The sequence below is a fragment of the Carcharhinus amblyrhynchos genome, unplaced genomic scaffold (assembly GCF_965287045.1).
Source record: "Carcharhinus amblyrhynchos unplaced genomic scaffold, sCarAmb.v2.hapA scaffold_42, whole genome shotgun sequence".
NCBI classification, from domain to species: Eukaryota; Metazoa; Chordata; class Chondrichthyes; order Carcharhiniformes; family Carcharhinidae; genus Carcharhinus; species Carcharhinus amblyrhynchos.
In genome coordinates, this window is record NW_027649783.1 from 968,998 (window position 1) to 986,340 (window position 17,343).

Genomic DNA, 17,343 nt, shown 5'->3' on the forward strand with positions numbered 1-17,343 from the left:
ATTATATTTATTGACCTCTTGTGTGGAAACTAATCAAAGGATTTCTGAAAATGTAAATATACCACATCAGCTGGTTACTCTTGATCTCGTTGCTGAAAATGCTAGTTGCATCTTCAGATCTCCAACAGGTTTGCTAATCCTGATTTCACCTTCATAAGACCACCAGGAATTGTTATAGTAGAATCATAGAAGATACAAGCAGCAGTAGATCATTTGGCCCTTGGAGCTGCTCCAGCATTCGTTTTGATTGTGACTGATCATCAGAATCAAGATTCTGATCCCTCCTTCCCCCAATATCCCTTATCCCTCGAGCCCAAAGAGCTAGATTGAATTTATTCTTGAACTCGCCTGAACTACTTTCTCTGGTAGTGAATTCCACAGATTGACCAAGCTCTCAGTGAAGAAGTTTCTCCTCGCGTTTTGCCTCAACTCAGGTTATGTTTCCTGGATTTGTTGTCACCTAATATAGAAACAAAGAACCAAGAGGTAGGAAACAGAATACTGTATTTGCAATCTGCAGATTGACAAGAACAGCATAAAACATTGCTACTCATAAAATACAACAGCTACAGAGTACAATCCACATCTTCCTCACACTGACAGCAAAAAAATAATACTCACATTGCAACAATTACCAGATTCTGCAATAAAGACACACAGACCTACCACACACACTGACAGCAGGAAACTGAAATCCCTCCATGCCAGAAACAGAGAGGGACAGAATAAAACCCTTTGTCGTAAAGCAGAAAATGACTGACATGGACTGAAATCCAGATTTATGTTTCAGGAACTTATAAACAATCCACACATCACTAGCAGTGTGTGTGAGATATTGAATAACGAACATGCCCAAGTTAATAGTCATGATAGGTAGGCTGGTGTCTCATCTCTATTTAGTGTTTGAGTGACTAAGTGACGTTTCATAGAATCCCTACAGTTCAGAAGGAGGCCATTCAGCTCATCGAGTCTGCATTGACCACAGTCCAAATCAGGCTCCTTCCCCGTAACCCTTCTAATCCCCTGACGCTCAGGGACAAGTGTTAATTCGTTGGTTAGTGTCGAATTTAATTTGTTACAGTCCAAGTTGTGAACCTTTGTCATGTGATCCTTTAAGATGGTCGCTGGGAAATATCAACCTCAATGGGAACTGTAATATCGCAAATAACTGAGACCTTGAGAATTAGTGGGAAAGACACACTCCAAATAATAGAACAGCATGATGGGAAAATACCAACACCCTTATACCAAAGACTGATATACACAGATTAAAAACCTACCCACGCGTCAGAAATAAAAGTGTGCAGTGAAATCACACACACAAATCCCAAAACTGAAGCGCAGTTAGAAAAAACATCACACGATTTTCCATTTCAGAAACCACCAGGTGCCAAATGAAATACAGAATAACATCCCAGGACCAACATACTGAAAAGCCCACACTCTTTAAAATACTGAATGTTCGAGAGAAAATAAAATAGACGGGCATATATCAGAGATTGCAATTTCTGGATTAAATCTTAATATCACTGACCACAGACTGACAGAGATAGAAACAACATTGAAATATCAGATACTAATTGACACAGCATGAATCCCACTCGCACAGGGCTGACAGAGAAGCATTTGGAAATAGAATGTGTGTATCCTGTTGTGGAATCGCTCTCGCATTGTTCATTAACTGGCACCGATCCCTCAATGCCATCCCACCCCCGCCCCCGCCCCATTCCCAAGCACTCGAATTGTGTTGAACAGTAAATCACCCTCCGGGATTGTTTCTCGAATCCTCTCTGAACACCTTGTAGTCAGTAATGTCCAATTCTCATTCCACTCCTTCTCTCAGTCAGTTTTCTGTTTTAGCCACACTGTTAGTGTCACATGTGGGACTTGTGGCTGCTGCTCATCAAACTTATTCCCCTTTAACCCGCCCAGTAACTCTCGCAATAACCCCTGTCTGAGCCCAGATACTCTGTCCTGCCAGCTCCCGGTGATGGGCGGGGAAGTAAAGCGGAGCAGTTGGTGCTGGTGAGGAAGGGGAAATGTATGAAGAGTATCAGCAGTCTGATAGAGTGATGTGGGATTAGCAGCAGAGAGAATGTGCTGGTGTGGCAGAGGGAGTGAGAGAGTCAGGGGGGTTTGGGTGGATGGGGCCGGACAAGGGGAAAGGACGGATTGAAAACTGAGAGAGTTTGTGGGTTTGAGCAGCAACCAATGTGATTGGGTATCTACACTAACCAATCAGAGACAGGATGACGAATTGCCATCAGTGTGAATGAACCAATGGGAACAGGGCTTCCAGCCATCCTTCATTAGCATAGGCCTGTGCTTTGGTCTATAAAAGAGGAGTTCCGGGCCCCATTCAGTGATTGTGTGTCTGAAATTCAGTGGGAGGATGGTGGATGAGAAGAAAGCGCCGGTTTCCAAGAAGGGAGCCAAGAAAGCGCAGAAAAAGCTGCCGGCAAAGGGCGGCAAGAAGAGGAAAAGATCCCGGAAGGAGAGTTACTCCATCTACATCTACAAAGTGATGAAGCAGGTTCACCCCGACACCGGCATCTCCTCCAAGGCCATGAGCATCATGAACTCGTTCGTCAACGATATTTTCGAGCGCATCGCGGGTGAGGCTTCCCGCCTGGCCCATTACAACAAGCGCAGCACCATCAGCTCCCGGGAGATCCAGACCGCCGTGCGCCTGCTGCTGCCCGGGGAACTGGCCAAGCACGCCGTGTCGGAAGGGACAAAGGCGGTGACCAAGTACACCAGCTCCAAGTAAAACTCCCCAATGGACTGAGAAACCCCCCAAAACACAACGGCTCTTTTCAGAGCCCCCCACAATCTCTGTGAAAAGGCTGTATCATTAATTTAGCTTCAATGATTACAACGGAGCGTCTTGCACAATAATAATTGTTATATTTTCCGATTATCAATGATAGACACGGTGTAATGTAAATCAAACGCCCGGTGGATTATTGGGTCTGAGTAATAATGTTTAAAATTAATTAACTGCTACCTGCCCTTCTCTGGGTTTAGATCTCAGACGCGTTGATATTCGGTCCCTTTCTCCGGCTTTAGAGAGAGATTTAATGGAACAAATGTGTCAGAATCATCGAATCCCTACAGCGCAGGAGGCCATTCGGCCTATCGAGTTTGTACCGACATCAATCCCTCACCCATCCTCATAACCCTACATATTTCCCCTGTTCATCCCTCTGATACTGGGGGGCAAATCCAATCGACTCAAACCCGCATGTCTTTGGGCTGTGGGAAGAAAGCGGAGCGCCCGCAGGAAGACCCAGGCAGACACGGGGAGAATGTGCAGACTCCACTCAGTTTCCAGCTCTGTTTCAGTTTGGTCTCAATAATCGATCAGTTTATTCCCTATAAACCCCAGTTGTGCAGGAACCCTCAGTCTGGAGGAATATGGGGAACAGCCCGTCCGTTTGCAGAACGATGAAACTTCCTGGCGGCTGGTTGGAGAGTTTTAAAAAGGGCCGAGATGAACCCCGAATGGATCCCGGATTCTAAAAGCAACTCGGGACAAAATGGTGCAAACAGACTGATGTTTCAAAAAGGTTTGTTTTTAGTTAATTATTGATGGGATTTTGTATTTCTTGATTGAGAAATATATTTGCGAACTTTCCAAAAATAAACTTATTTTCGGCTCGTTTTCAGATAAACCCAGAGTGAAAATGAGAAACTGCCGGATCCAGGTTAACTCTAGACTGGGGAAGGAGAGAAAGGGAGATTCTCCATTCCCGATCAGAATAATTTCCCAAAGGGATGTGTTCTTTTCCCCTTTGGGGACTTTTCCAATTTGAAATGAAATCGGTGGGAAGCTGAGAATTTGGGCTTTTCCGCCCTCACTCCGTGGAGGCTCCGGATTGGTCAGTTCAGCAGATTTCTGATTGGTCATATGGACAAGATGCTGAGAGGTAGCAACAAAGTGACCAATCAGCAATGTGGGCCCTCCATTCCTCCCGGAGCTAGAAGAGAAGCGAAAGGGAGTGGATTTCAGCATTCTTTGTGAAAGGCTTTGGGAGATTGGGGAAATGTCTGGAAGAGGAAAGAGCAGCGGGAAAGTTCGGGCCAAGGCCAAGTCTCGCTCCTCCCGGGCTGGACTGCAGTTCCCGGTGGGCCGTGTTCACAGGCTCCTGAGAAAGGGCAACTATGCTGAGCGTGTGGGTGCCGGAGCCCCGGTCTATCTGGCTGCTGTGCTCGAGTATCTGACCGCTGAAATCCTGGAGCTGGCCGGGAACGCGGCCCGGGACAACAAGAAGACCCGCATCATCCCCAGACACCTGCAGCTGGCCGTCCGCAACGACGAGGAGCTCAACAAGCTGCTGGGAGGGGTGACCATCGCTCAGGGCGGGGTGCTGCCTAATATCCAGGCCGTGCTGCTGCCCAAGAAAACCTCCGCCGTCTCCAGCAAGAGCAAGTGAAGCGGCCATTCTTTCATCTGATAACCCAAAGGCTCTTTTCAGAGCCACTCACTTTATCTGGAAAAGGGCGGCCTGGTGTCTATCGGTCAGATTCTGCACTGCTATTCACAGTACAGCTGTTTCCCGCTTTGTTTTATCAATTCCTGTACCCATTATTGATACAGGTGTTTATATACATGTAAATTTATGCTATTTATTGGAGAAACTTTTGCACATGTTCCAACACCATGTCGGAGGTAATTATTTAGAAACAAGTACACAATTACCCCAGAGTGAGAAACAGCATCAAAGATTGATGGCTGAAAAACACCCCAAACATAACGGCTCTTTTCAGAGCCCCCCACAATCTCTGTGAAAAAGCTGCACCATCTTTTCCCTTATTGAGTTAATGAGAAATCTGTTTCTGGAGGATAAAGATTTGTCCCGTTACAGAATGCTGTGAATGGGACTTCATACACGCCCCTTACACACACTCTCACATTGAAGGGACAATCAAACTGAACTGAGAGCGGATTATAAACCCCAGTCTGGGATTTGTCACGGACAATGAGGAGAAACACCACATCGGAAGGTAATTCTTTAGATTCAGTGATAACTATATTCACAGTTTGGCAGCAGCGGAATTAAATTCAATATAAAATTATTTGTTCGTTATTTCGGGTGATCTGGGAGCCGCTCCGGGAACAGAGTAAAGGCGGGAATGAAGAGGTTATTCTCGGGCTGATCTGTTTATTCCACAGTTTTCCCAGAGGACGGAATCAGTGAGATTTGTACACACACAGGACCTGAGTCCATTGCAGCGCTTTAAGATCCGCTTCCCCCCCGGGCCCTCCCTATTCTCCGGACACAAAGCTGCCTGTCCCACCGGCGGGATAGGGCCGGGGATTCTCTCCACACTTCCCATTGGAACATTCCCGGCCGCTTTCAGGGGAGAGGATCAGAAATCAGCCGTTTCTCTCTGTCCCTGTGAAGCCTGTGTGAAGGGGGTTGGTTGGGAATCTCTCTGTTTCTGCTTTTCCACTGAGCTGAGATTTGCTCGGTTTTAAATTGCTGAGCGGGGTCTGATTCCCGCCGGTTCCAGATAAGAGATTGAGAAATTCAAACTGTTCCTAAAATAGCGGCAGGATTCAGTGAGGGGAAAATACAATAAACAGATGAGAAAGTGTGAGATTGAAATAGTTTCCTGAACATTAAGGCGTTCGGTTATTTTGTATTTTTCCTGCACTGAAATTGGCGGGTTTTTCCCATTTGAAAATGTAAACCAATCAAAACCTCCCATTTCTACTACCTCGCTTTGTGATTGGTCACTCTTGTTTCTATGCAATTCTTAACCAATCAGAGCTGGAGTCTGGCTGCAGCCTCACAAACCGCTCCCAATGATTATTAATAGAGATGAAACTGACCCAATCTGGATTGGAGTTATTCAATGGACTTTGTTTCCACAGAGAAATATTTGAAGAAATCAGATGTTTCCTCCACACAAGTTCCAGGGGAGAGTGTCGCCAGCTCCTTCTCACACACAGTCCGAGCTCAGAGACACAGACAGCTCATCAGTTCCACAGTCTCCGAGAACACAAATCATTTCAGAGGCACATTTTCAATCCAACAGGAATGACAGCCGCTGTGTCCCGATAATGTCCAGTTCTCGTACCAGGGTGGCCGAGTGGTTAAGGCGTTGGACTTAAGATCCAATGGACATATGTCCGCGTGGGTTCGAACCCCACTCCTGGTAGAAGGGTTTTTAACACTGCATTCTGCACCCTGTCCTTTCCTTCACCCCTATATATTGTGTGAATGGTATGCTTGATCTGTATAGCACGCAGGAAACCAGAGTTTTCACAGCTTAATATTGCATGTCACAATAAGAAATCAAATCAAATCAAAATCCGTACCGCTGATCGGGGGATCCATCAATCCCAGTCCAAACTATTATCAGATCATCACTGTGTCAATCCCACAATAGAGCAGTTTTAACTCCAAATTAAATATCTGATGAAACGGTATTTCGGTTCAATGTCACACAATTAACCTTCATAAGGTACTTTGAGATTCGAGTTAAATCCCAGTCATATCACCCACATCAGGGGTTTGGAAGTGGCTGTACTAATCCCCATAGTGTATTCTCACAAATACATTAGATACAAATGTGAAATACAATCTCAGATTGAGCTATTCTGACAGTGAGTCTAACCTGAGATACAAACTCAGGTTCCAGTTGAAAACTCACTCTGATTATGAAACTAAAAGTTACAATTTCAATTTGATGCCTATGAAAAGAGCCATAAATTATAAACTAATCCTAACTCCTCACTCACACTGAGCCTGATGGAAGACACTGTACCAATTCCAGACTGAGTTCCATTTTACATTCATGTCAAAATTCTTAATCAGAATCAGACTGAGTGTCACAGACCAAATCAATGTGAATAACCTGAGTGAAACTTGTATAACAATCCAGTATCAGGTTGAAGGATACATTATTTTTCACAATTGTGTTCACACTGACAGAGATTTAATGCTGGGTTGAAACTCACTCACATTGCTTGCTGAAAACATACTGCATCAGTGGCCTGTTTCTGTGTTGGAAAATGATTTGGAATTCATCCAAATTGATAACTTGTCCCAGAGATTGAAGGTTATTTAATTAATCCCATACTCACACTAAATCCCAAAGACAGATAAATAAGAGAATAGTTCTGAATCACATATTCAGCGTCAACTGCTGAAAAATCCAGGTTGCTTCCTGCTCTCACTCACAGGAGCTGAGTCTGAGTGATATGAAATAAATCACACACACCAAATGTATCACTGAGAGATTTGGAAACAACCAAAGACTCACACAGACTAATGGATACAAATGGAAGATTAGATAGAGAGAGACGTGGGTGAAAAATCCCAAATGCAACTCGCAGTTTTAGCAGCATCATAGACTTATACACAGAGTTAATTCCACTGATAGCTACAGCATGAAGCTGATGTTCTACAAACAGGGAAATTAAAGCACATGTTCCACAAACAGCCCCAGGGGATTTAATGTTACGGATGGTTCCCACAGTTACATAAAATGCTCACAGACAAAGAAGCCATTGGCAGATCTAGGCTCATCCAACCCACACACTTTATAAGAGTCTGACAGACACATATAACTGACCCCCTCAGAAACAGTACCAGACAAATTCAAATACAGAATGGAAACAGATATTGCAACATGTGAATTGATTGCAAAACCAATTGTGTGTCTTGGACAGCCCATAGCTACGGGGATGTGGTGAAACATAAGGACAAATCCTATCATATCCACCACCAGGCAGGTCGCAACTGCACAAATAATAGCAAATTACTGCAGATGCTGGAATCTGAAACTAAAAGAGAGAATGCTGGAAAATCTCAGCAGGTGTGGCAGCATCTGTAAGATGTCAAAGGACTTTGACAAAGGGTCATTTGGATTCGAAATGTCAGCTCTTTTCTCTCCTTATAGATGCTGCCAAACCTACAGAGATTTTCTCATTTCATCGTTACTGCACAATGTGATTCTGCAATGGGGCAACACTTACTAAATAATCCTGATTGTGCTCAGAATTACACTGACAATATGATCAGAAGAGCAGAGTTTTTTTTTAAAGTGACCTCCTCTTTAAGACAGAGGTGAGGAGGAACCTTTTTCATCAGTTGATTTTTTTTACTTTCTTCATTCATGGGATTAGGGCATCACAGGCTCGGCCGGGATTTATTGCCCGTCCATAATTGCCCTGGGATAGGCAGCGCTGAACTGCAATCTTCAACTGCTGTCACCAATGTCATGTAGGTACACACACAGTGCGGTTTGGAGGTGGTTGGGGGAGAGGAGGGGGGCGGTGGGTGGCTGTTGGGGAGTGAGAAGACCTACTGGCACTGAAGGAATGGCAATATATTTCCAAGTCCTGATGGTGAGTGGTTTGGAGGGAGATTTCTAATTGGTGTTGTTCTGATGTGTCTGCTGCCCTTTTCCTCTAGGCCACAGTCATAGTGGGTTTGGAAGATATTGTCAAATGAGCCTTTGTGAATTCAGGCAATGCATTTTGTAGAAGGTACACACTGCTGCCCCTGTCTGTCAGTGGTAATATAAGCAGACTTGTGACTAATAAATAATCTTTAATTTAACTTTTGGTGGAGGCAGCGACTCTTTGTGGATGGGAAGCGAATGAAATCAGATACTTTGTACTGGATGGTGTCAAACTTCTAGTGTTGTTGGAGCTGCATTCACCCAGGCAAGTTACATCTGGAAAACAGGTACTCCGGGTTCCTTCCACAGTCCAAAGACGTGCAGGCTGGGCGGATTGGCCATGCTAGATTACCCTTTGTGTGGTTAAAAAAAAAGTGAACGGTAGGTAGATTAGCGGGGTGGGTGTGTGGGACTCTGACTATAGGGCATGGATGGGATGCTCTGTCGGAGATTCGGTGCAATTTAAATGGGCCGAATGGCCTCCTTCACAATTGTAGGGGTTATGCGACTTTTGGTCTTTTGACTGTGTCAGAACTGCCCTGATAATAAAAGGGGGAAAGACGTGTTTGTAGTCTTTACATCAGTGAGCTACTGGCAGATTAGATTGTCTATTGTCAGCGAGAGTTGATGAAGATAACTGTGTCCTGTAAAAAAATAGCAGAGTTACTTTTGGGGAACAGAGAAATGATCTTTTTAAACTGATCCTGAAAATGTAAATAGCAGAGAATGGTTTCGATCCATCGACCTCTGGGTTATGGGCCCAGCACGCTTCCGCTGCGCCACTCTGCTACAAGCTAATAAGTTCCTCGTTATTATTGTTGTGCAGTATCAGGACAAAATCTCACTGTTGTATTGCAGTTTAATGACGGCAAATATGCTCCGCCTGGCGGCACAATTCCACTGTCTAACACACAAAGAACGGAACACACACAAAAGCAGCGCGAGATTGTCAGGAGACAGAAGATCAGACACAGGCAAAGCAGAATGGACCGATTGCTCATTTGTGTAAACTGTTCATGAAAAGTTCAGGCATGATTTTATTGAATGGAGGAACAGGCTCGACAGGACAAATGGCCGACTTCTGCTCCAAGCTTTTATGTTCTTAGATTCTTCTCTGGATCCAATACTATTTAATTTATTTTGTTATCCATGATTGGGCCACTTTTCCAGTTATGCTTACGTGCCAGAAAGGAATGTATAACTCTTTAATTGCAGACACCTCTGCCTTAAATATTAGCCATTTCTTATCCACCGCCATGCCATTGAATGAATCTATGAATCCATAATCTATTTTAGCAAACACACCACTCATACCTTCCTAGTTTACTTTATTAAGATTTAGGATGTTATTTCAGGATTGGACTTGTTTCACGTTTATGGACTGATGGTAGCTGTTCCACAAAGCAGTCAGTTAATCAGTCACATTGTTAGTAGTGAAATTTTGCAAAAAATACAATGTTGAAAAAGCTATTTCTGCTGCTTGTAGACACTGAACCGTAAGGAGAGATAATGCAATATTCCATTCAAAAACTTATGATATTTCTTCCCTTTCCTTAGCCAATCCTCTCACTGTTCTGTGGCCGGCAGGGCTCTCAAGTGTGTCGCTCCCCTGTCCCACACTTGGAACATTTTCAATCACTCCACAAGGATGAGTAATTTCTGATAAGAGTTTCTAGTCAGCTGCCATTTTCATTCTGCATCTTACTTTCACACGGATCATTCTGTCCTCGGTCTTTCCTGGTATTCAGAGCTCCTCTCCTCCATTCAGGTTTTTCTACCTTTATACATCTGGTAATTGTCCCTTTCAACTGTGTGACTAAATCTTATTATTTAATGCATGTGTGGTCCAATTGGTCACAGACATTCTATTTCCTTTGTTTTTTTTCACATGAGTCCCTCTCCTCTCCATTTGCCTATAATGCATTACATTTATAACTTCCACCATTCTGATGAAAAGATGTTGATCTGAAATCTTTGCCATTAACTTTGTTCGTCTCAGCAGCAGCTCACTTGTTACATAATTGCAGAACTTTGAAATTAATTTCACACTTCCTGCATTCATACTGTCTGAACTCGGGAATCAGGTTGAGAGGAGTTTGGAGAGAATGGATTAAATTCATGATTGGTTTCAATAGAGCAAATGTAAATAAAATGTTTCTGTGAAACAACGGCACAAATTTGTTGTGAATCGGATAAAATAAGAAATAAGAACATCAGGGAACACATTTGTGGTTGGGCAGCAAAGTTGCTGTGATCCTGAACATGATGCCTGTAATCGAAGCCAATTGGGACAAAAAGTAAAAGTTAAAATACCATTGGACAAATAAGGATAGAAATACATTTTGAGGCTGTAATTTAGATAAGAGGAAGTATTGCACTGAACGGAGGGGAAATCTCGTTCCGAGTTTAAACATATTTTATGTTCTGTTTTATTCAACGTAATGGAGGCCTGGAGGACCCAGGATTCAGCGCGCGAGGGAATACGGTCTATCTCATTCAGATTGGTCCGCACGGCGCAGGCGCCATTAGGCCGCGTCCCCGGGTGTCGTCTGTCCGCGCGGAGCATGCGCGGTGCGGCTCCCGAAAGCTGAACGGGGCTGCGCGCAGCCGCAGTAACACCGAGTCAGAGGCGCCCGGGGCCCGGCGGAGGTGCGGGGAGGGAGCCGGGGGAGCGGCACCATGAAGCGGATGGTGCAGCGAGGCCATCCTCACCGCCCCATATGGAACAGTGTGAGTGAGAGGAAACAGAGAGGAGTGGGTAATGGGTGTGTTTCAGACTGGAGGAAGGTTTCCAGTGGAGTTCCCCAGGGCTCGGTGTTAGGAGCCCTGCTCTTCCTGATATATATTAATGACACACACCTTGGTGTACAGGACACAAGCTCAACATTTCCACACGCCCCCAAACCTGGAGGCATTGGCAACTGTGAGGAGGAAAGTGGGAAACTCCCAAAGGACACAGGCAGCTTGGTGGAATGGGAGACAAGTGGCAGTGGGGAAAGTTCCAGCACCGATTGCCCCGCGGCTGCCCCTGGGGATCATGCCCACTCTCAGTGCCCGGGCAAGGCAGTGTGTTGGATAGAGCACTTTCTGGGGCGCGGAGAATTGTTTTCATTCATGTGATATGTGTCACTGGCTTAGCCAACATTTATTGCACTAATTACCCTTGAACTGAGTGGCTTGTTAGGCCTTTTAAAGGACATTTAAGAGTCAAAATCACACTGTGGGTCTAGAGTCACAGGTAACGACAGTTAATGTGGGTGTATTTCCTTCCCTAAAGGGGTATCAGTAAACCAAATGGGTTTTTTACAACATTGCCATCATTAGATCTTTAATTCCAGATTTTAATTGATCTCAAATTACACACTCTGCTGTGGTGATATTCAGGTCCTGTTGAATTGCCCCTAGATCTCTGGGTCATTAGACCAGTGCCAATATCACTAGGACATTACCTCCTCACATGGGAACTGCAGCCGCCATTGACAGATATCAGCAAGTAGTTTATTGTGGGTTGATTGTCAGTGAGCTGAAACATGAACTCTGTTTCTCTCTCCACAGATGCTGCCTGACCTGTTGTATATTCCAGAACTTTCTCCTTGTTTCAGATGTCCAGTGTCCACATGATTTCACCTGTGAATTATTTCAGCTGTTGCTCAGAAAACTGAGGCCTGATATAGACAAATTAAGAGCCATTTTGAATCAAGCTGGATGTTGGTTTTGGAATTCAGTCCCTCAGTTTCGGTGAAGGTAAGTTTTTTGTTTGGACGACTTTGGTTTGTAGAAGCAGGAGAAATGGATGGCTTTAATTCTGGGTACATTTGAGAGCATCAGGTCCAAACACTTCTGATCAAAGATCATTAACTGTGTCTTGTACAATTACAGAAACATTGCAAACTTGCACACAATAAGTGCTGGACAGAGAATCAATTCCACATTCATATCCAGTATCAGACTGAATTAATTCCACACTGAAAAACTGTAACATAGACTGACAGAAAAAGGGTTAGTTCCACACACACAATACCAGAATATAAGGAGAAGGAGCAGAAGGCCATTCAGCCCATCAGGCCTGTTCTGCCATTCAGTAAGATCATGGCTGATCTGATTGTGGCCTCAACTCCACTTCAGTGCCTGTCCCCAAAACCCTTGATTCTCTTGTGTCTCAAAAATCTATCGAACTCAAGATTGAATCTATTGAATGACAAAAATTAAGGGTCCCTTAAAAGTAGTAATTCTTCCTAATCGCCATCTTAAATTGGAGATGCTTTATCTTTAACCTGTGCCTCCAGTTCTAGTTTCCCCCTATAAATGGCAACATCCCCCTCAGCATCTACACTGTCAAGCCCCTGAGAATCTTATATGTTTTAGTACAATCCTCTCTCATTCTTCTCCACTGAAAATTGGCCAGACTTGTTTAATTTTTCCTCATAAAATAACTGCTTCATCTCAGGAATCAGGCTCCACTCACTACTGTTTGCTAAGCTGATCGTGACCCACTTCCATACACTAACAGACCCTGACACAGTCATTATTCTCGGATGATTGAGTCAATTCCACACCTACATACAGTAACAGAGATTGACAGAGTTAATGTCACACTGCAGTAAAGGATAGAGAACACTTAATTTCAGTGTCACATACAAATCAGAGATGAACAGAGAGTTAATGCCCCATTCACACACAGTAATAGAGAATTACAGATACAGAAGTAAGTCTGTATGCACACATACTAACAGAGATGGACAGAAAGGTAAAGGCTAAATTCAGCCCAGTCCCAGATGGCCATAGGCTGTTCTCCCCTTTCATGAATAACCCCAGCTGGTACAGGAATTGAACCCACACTGTTGGAGTTACTCTGCGTCACAACCCCACTGTCCAGCCAACTGAGCCAATCAACCCCCAGAATAGGACAGAGAGGTAATTGCACATTGAAACACAGGAACAGAGACTGGCTAATCGAGTTAACTCCACACTCACTTGCACTCATAGAGGCTGACACATCAGAGAATTAATTCCATCCTCAAATAAACTGACAGGAAGAAATTTACTGTAATTCCAATGAAACAGAGTAACAGAGGCTGACAGAGAGTGAATGGTGCTCTCGTACAGATTGACAGCAGGAATGAGTTAACTCCACATACAGTAACAGAGATGGACAGATACAGAGTTAATTTCACACATTCACACTATAACTCACACACTCACTTGAAGAATTCTTCTGACCTGAATCATACGGCCTCTTCATTGTTTCATTATATTTTCTATCATCCTCATCATCCAAGGAGCCCGGGCTTTGGTTCCCCTCCCTTTCACCCTGATCAGAATGTACTGAGTCTATACCTGAAATATCTCCTGAAAGATCACCCATCACTGTTACAGTTTTTCCTGTCAGATTTTGGCTCCATTTGATTCTGGCTCAATCCCAGCTCCTCCCATTGAAGTTAGGCCTCTTCCAGTTCAAAAGTGTTACTTTAGATTGTTCCTTGCTAATATCAAGCTTGTGTTACAATGATCACTGTTACTCAAGTGACCACCCACTAATACGTGGATCATATGGCAACATTCCTGTCAGTCTGTGTGAAAATGCAGTTAATTCTACATCTGCAATGCATGATCTGCCTGCAGATTTGCTGCTCTATTTCTTTCTCACCACACCTCCCTTTTTCCTATGTGGCTATTTGTGCTTCTAACTCATCAACCTTATTCACCACACTGTCCCATGTGCCACCAAGGTTGCTGGCATAGTGGACAGTAAAGAAGGTTATCTAGGATTGCAACAGGGCTGATGAATGACAGATAGAGTTTAATTTAGATAAATGCGAGGCGATGCATTTTGGTAGATCAAACCAAGGCAGGACTTGGTCAGTTAATGGTAGGTACTGGGGAGAGTTATAGAACAGAGATTAAAGGGTACAGGTTCAAAGTTCCTTGAAAGTGGAGTCACAGGTGGACAGAATGATGAAGAAGGCGTTCAGCATTTCTGGTTTCATTGGTCAGAACATTGAATACAGGATTTGGGACGTCTTGTTGAAGTTGTTACAAAACGTTGATCAGGCCACACTTGGAATACTGTGTACAGTTTTGGTCACCCAATTATAGAAAGGGTATTATTAAACAAGACAGAGTCTAGAAAAGATTTACTGGGATGCTACTGGGACTTGATGGTTTGAGTTATAAGGAGAGATATACGGGGATATTTTTCTCTGGAAGGCTTAGGGGTGATGTTATAGAGGTCTATAAAATAATGAGGGGCATAGAGCAGGTGGATAGTCAATATATTTTCCCAAAGGCAGAGGTTTAAGGTGAGAGGGGAGAGATCCAAAAGGGTCTAGAGGAGCAATTTTTTCACACAGTGTGGTGAGTGTCTGGAACAAGCTGCCAGAGGTAGTAGCAGAGGAGGTTGCCCATCCAGGCAAGTTGCTCTCCTTGGGTTGGCCTTTGAGAACGCTGCTCTGACATCTGCAATGGTGACCTTAGATACAAGTTCATCCGAGGCTTCCAGAGCGGAGGGCGTACTCTCACTGAGCTCTTTCTCAAAACGGGCACAGAATGCATTGAGCTCAATTGCAATGCATTGAGCATTGAGCCGGTGATTTTATTTCCTTCTCTAGATATTCCCCTTTTCTACTTCTATATAGTGGTGCCCATCCCCCTGCCAGGTTAGTGCAGACCCTCCCCATCCACACGAGTGACCCTCCCCATGAGGACACAGGGGCATTGAGAACAGAATCATACAAGTTACACTGAGCCTTTAGAAAGCTCTGATTGGATCACAGCTGGAGTATTGAGTCCAGTTCTGCTCAGCACACTTGAGGAAACGTGTGAGGATCATTCAGTGGGTGCAGAGGAGATTGACCAGAATGGTTTCAGCAATGAGGGGGTTTTAGCCACAAAGTTGTGTTGGAGAAGCTGGGGTTGATCTTTTTGGAGTAAAGCAGATTGAGGGGGAGATCTGATAGAGGTGGACAGGATTATGGCAGGTGTGGATCAGGTAGACAAAGAAAACTGATGCCATTCACTGATAGTACACGGACTAGGGGACACAGGGTGAAGGTTTTGGGAAGAGACAGAGAGAGGATGTGTGGGAGATCTTTTCATGCAGCGAATAACAACCTGGAAGTTGCTGCCTCTGAGGGTGGAAGCAGAGACAATGAATCATTTCAAAGAGGTATTTGGATGGACATTTGAGGGAAATAAACTTGTCAGGCTATGGGGATAGAGCAGGGGAATGGGACTGACTGGATTGTTGTATGGAGAAGCCAGCATGGACTGGATGTGGTGAACTGTCTCCTTGTGCACTGTAATGACTCTAGTTCTAGTCTCCCCTGGTTTGTTGTAATCGGACAGTGAAGATTGGAAACAGAGGCAGACAGTCAGGATGTGGGGAGTTAGACAAAGAGCAGCTCTCGCAGGGACCAGGTGAGAACGAGGATGGACACGTTTTAAACAGAGACTGTTCGGTTTTGATTACTATCTGGTTAATCACACCGGAGCAATGAATGGAAATTCGAACGTTATCCCATTCATGGAGCAGTGCAGGGTTTCAGTTCTATCTGAATGTCATTGAATTGTCATAGCGCCTACCACCACTGATCATACTTCTCGTACAGACACTGAGGACTGCAGTCACACATTGACAATGTTTGTATCACTGGGTTTCCTTTGTGACTGTTCATTATGATTATGTACTGAGATTTATAAATTACTGAAACTGCTCTTTTAAATTTATTTGCGAGATTAGAGATCCTCTGACCTCGGAAGGAAGACCCTGACCTTCAGTGACCCGGAGAACCCGAACACGTGGACCCAGCCGTGACCCCAGAGACCCCGTCCGCCAACCGGCCTTCAACCTGTCCACACCGGAGTGTGGTGTGAACACCCTCCGAACTGGAACCGCAGCCCGACAGTGACCCGGAACTCCCCCCCACTCAGACCCGACTGCCGAGGCAGGACCCGTGACCATGGCAACAAATCCTCCACCCACACACCAACCAAAGCGCAAACAGGACCCAGCTACACCCTCGATACCACAGACTAAACACCGTCTGGCAGGCAGGACAGGGAGCAGCCACCCCAGGAAGCGGGGGAAACGCGCAGGCCTGCAGGTGAGACTCAAACAATGTGGTTCCAAGACCCCCCTCCCCAGCTCACTCCTGGCAAATGTTCAATCTCTGCAAAACAATCTCGATGAACTGAAAACCAGACTCACTTTTCAAAGGGAACTGAGAGACTGCTGTGTGCTGTGTTTCACAGAGACACAGATCACACCTGCTTCACCGGGCAGTGTCGTACAACCACAGGGCTTCTCCGTCCACCGAATGGACCTTACAGCAGCCTCAGATCAGGCTCGCGCAGGTAGCGTCTGCCTTCTAATCAACACCTCTTGGTGCTCCGATGTCACAACACTGGCGAGTTTCTGCTCCCCGGACCTAGAATATCTGACGCTGAAATGCTGCCCCGATAACCTTCCACAGGAGTTCACCTCTGTTATCCTGACAGCAGTTTACATTCCACCCCAGGCAGATGTGAAGGTCGCGCTGGATGAAATATCTACCGGCACAAACGGCCTTGAGACAAAATATCCCAAGGCCTTGTTCATCCAGGCCGGGGACTTCAACCAGACCAATCTCAAGAGTGTCCTACCAAAGTACTACCAACATGTCACCTGTCCCACCAGAGGCACAAACATCCTCGAGCACTGCTACACAAAAATCAAACATGCCGACCGTTCTATCGCCCGCCCAAACTTTGGCAAATCAGATCACAAGGCCGTGCTCCTGCTCCCAGCTTCCAGGCAAAAAACTGAAGCAGGAGAATCCGATTAAAGAAAGTCCGGCATTGTTGGTCTGCGGAATGGGATGATCTCCTACATGACTGCTTCGAGTCAATGGCTGGTCAATATTTAAAAACTCAGCAAGCACCCTGAAT

General features: G+C 44.9%; 2 protein-coding genes, 1 long non-coding RNA gene and 2 other non-coding genes across 5 annotated transcripts; 4 read left to right on the top strand and 1 right to left on the bottom strand.

Annotated features, from left to right (window-relative positions):
- The first annotated feature begins 2,259 nt into the window (after positions 1-2,259).
- LOC145335963 (histone H2B type 1-M-like) lies at positions 2,260-3,523 on the top strand. Its single transcript, XM_080181697.1, has one exon. It carries the CDS (start codon positions 2,393-2,395, stop codon positions 2,768-2,770), a length of 378 nt encoding a protein of 125 aa, XP_080037823.1. The 5' UTR covers positions 2,260-2,392; the 3' UTR covers positions 2,771-3,523.
- A 316-nt stretch (positions 3,524-3,839) lies between these two features.
- On the top strand, positions 3,840-4,519 carry LOC145335945 (histone H2A.J). The gene has a single exon (XM_080181681.1). It carries the CDS (start codon positions 4,047-4,049, stop codon positions 4,434-4,436), a length of 390 nt encoding a protein of 129 aa, XP_080037807.1. The 5' UTR covers positions 3,840-4,046; the 3' UTR covers positions 4,437-4,519.
- Positions 4,520-6,085: 1,566 nt separating this feature from the next.
- trnal-uaa (transfer RNA leucine (anticodon UAA)) lies at positions 6,086-6,168 on the top strand. Its single transcript has one exon. It is a non-coding gene; the product is annotated as a tRNA-Leu (tRNA).
- Positions 6,169-9,135: 2,967 nt separating this feature from the next.
- On the bottom strand, positions 9,136-9,207 carry trnam-cau (transfer RNA methionine (anticodon CAU)). Its single transcript has one exon. It is a non-coding gene; the product is annotated as a tRNA-Met (tRNA).
- Positions 9,208-11,042: 1,835 nt separating this feature from the next.
- LOC145335946 (uncharacterized) lies at positions 11,043-16,972 on the top strand. The gene is made up of 3 exons (XR_013885308.1): positions 11,043-11,148; positions 11,974-12,162; positions 16,152-16,972. It is a non-coding gene; the product is annotated as an uncharacterized LOC145335946 (long non-coding RNA).
- The last annotated feature ends 371 nt before the right edge of the window (positions 16,973-17,343 follow it).

Excerpts from the sequence above, each read along its gene's own strand:
- LOC145335963 (XM_080181697.1), top strand. The coding sequence starts at position 2,393 with ATGGTGGATGAGAAGAAAGCGCCGGTTTCCAAGAAGGGAGCCAAGAAA.
- LOC145335945 (XM_080181681.1), top strand. The coding sequence starts at position 4,047 with ATGTCTGGAAGAGGAAAGAGCAGCGGGAAAGTTCGGGCCAAGGCCAAG.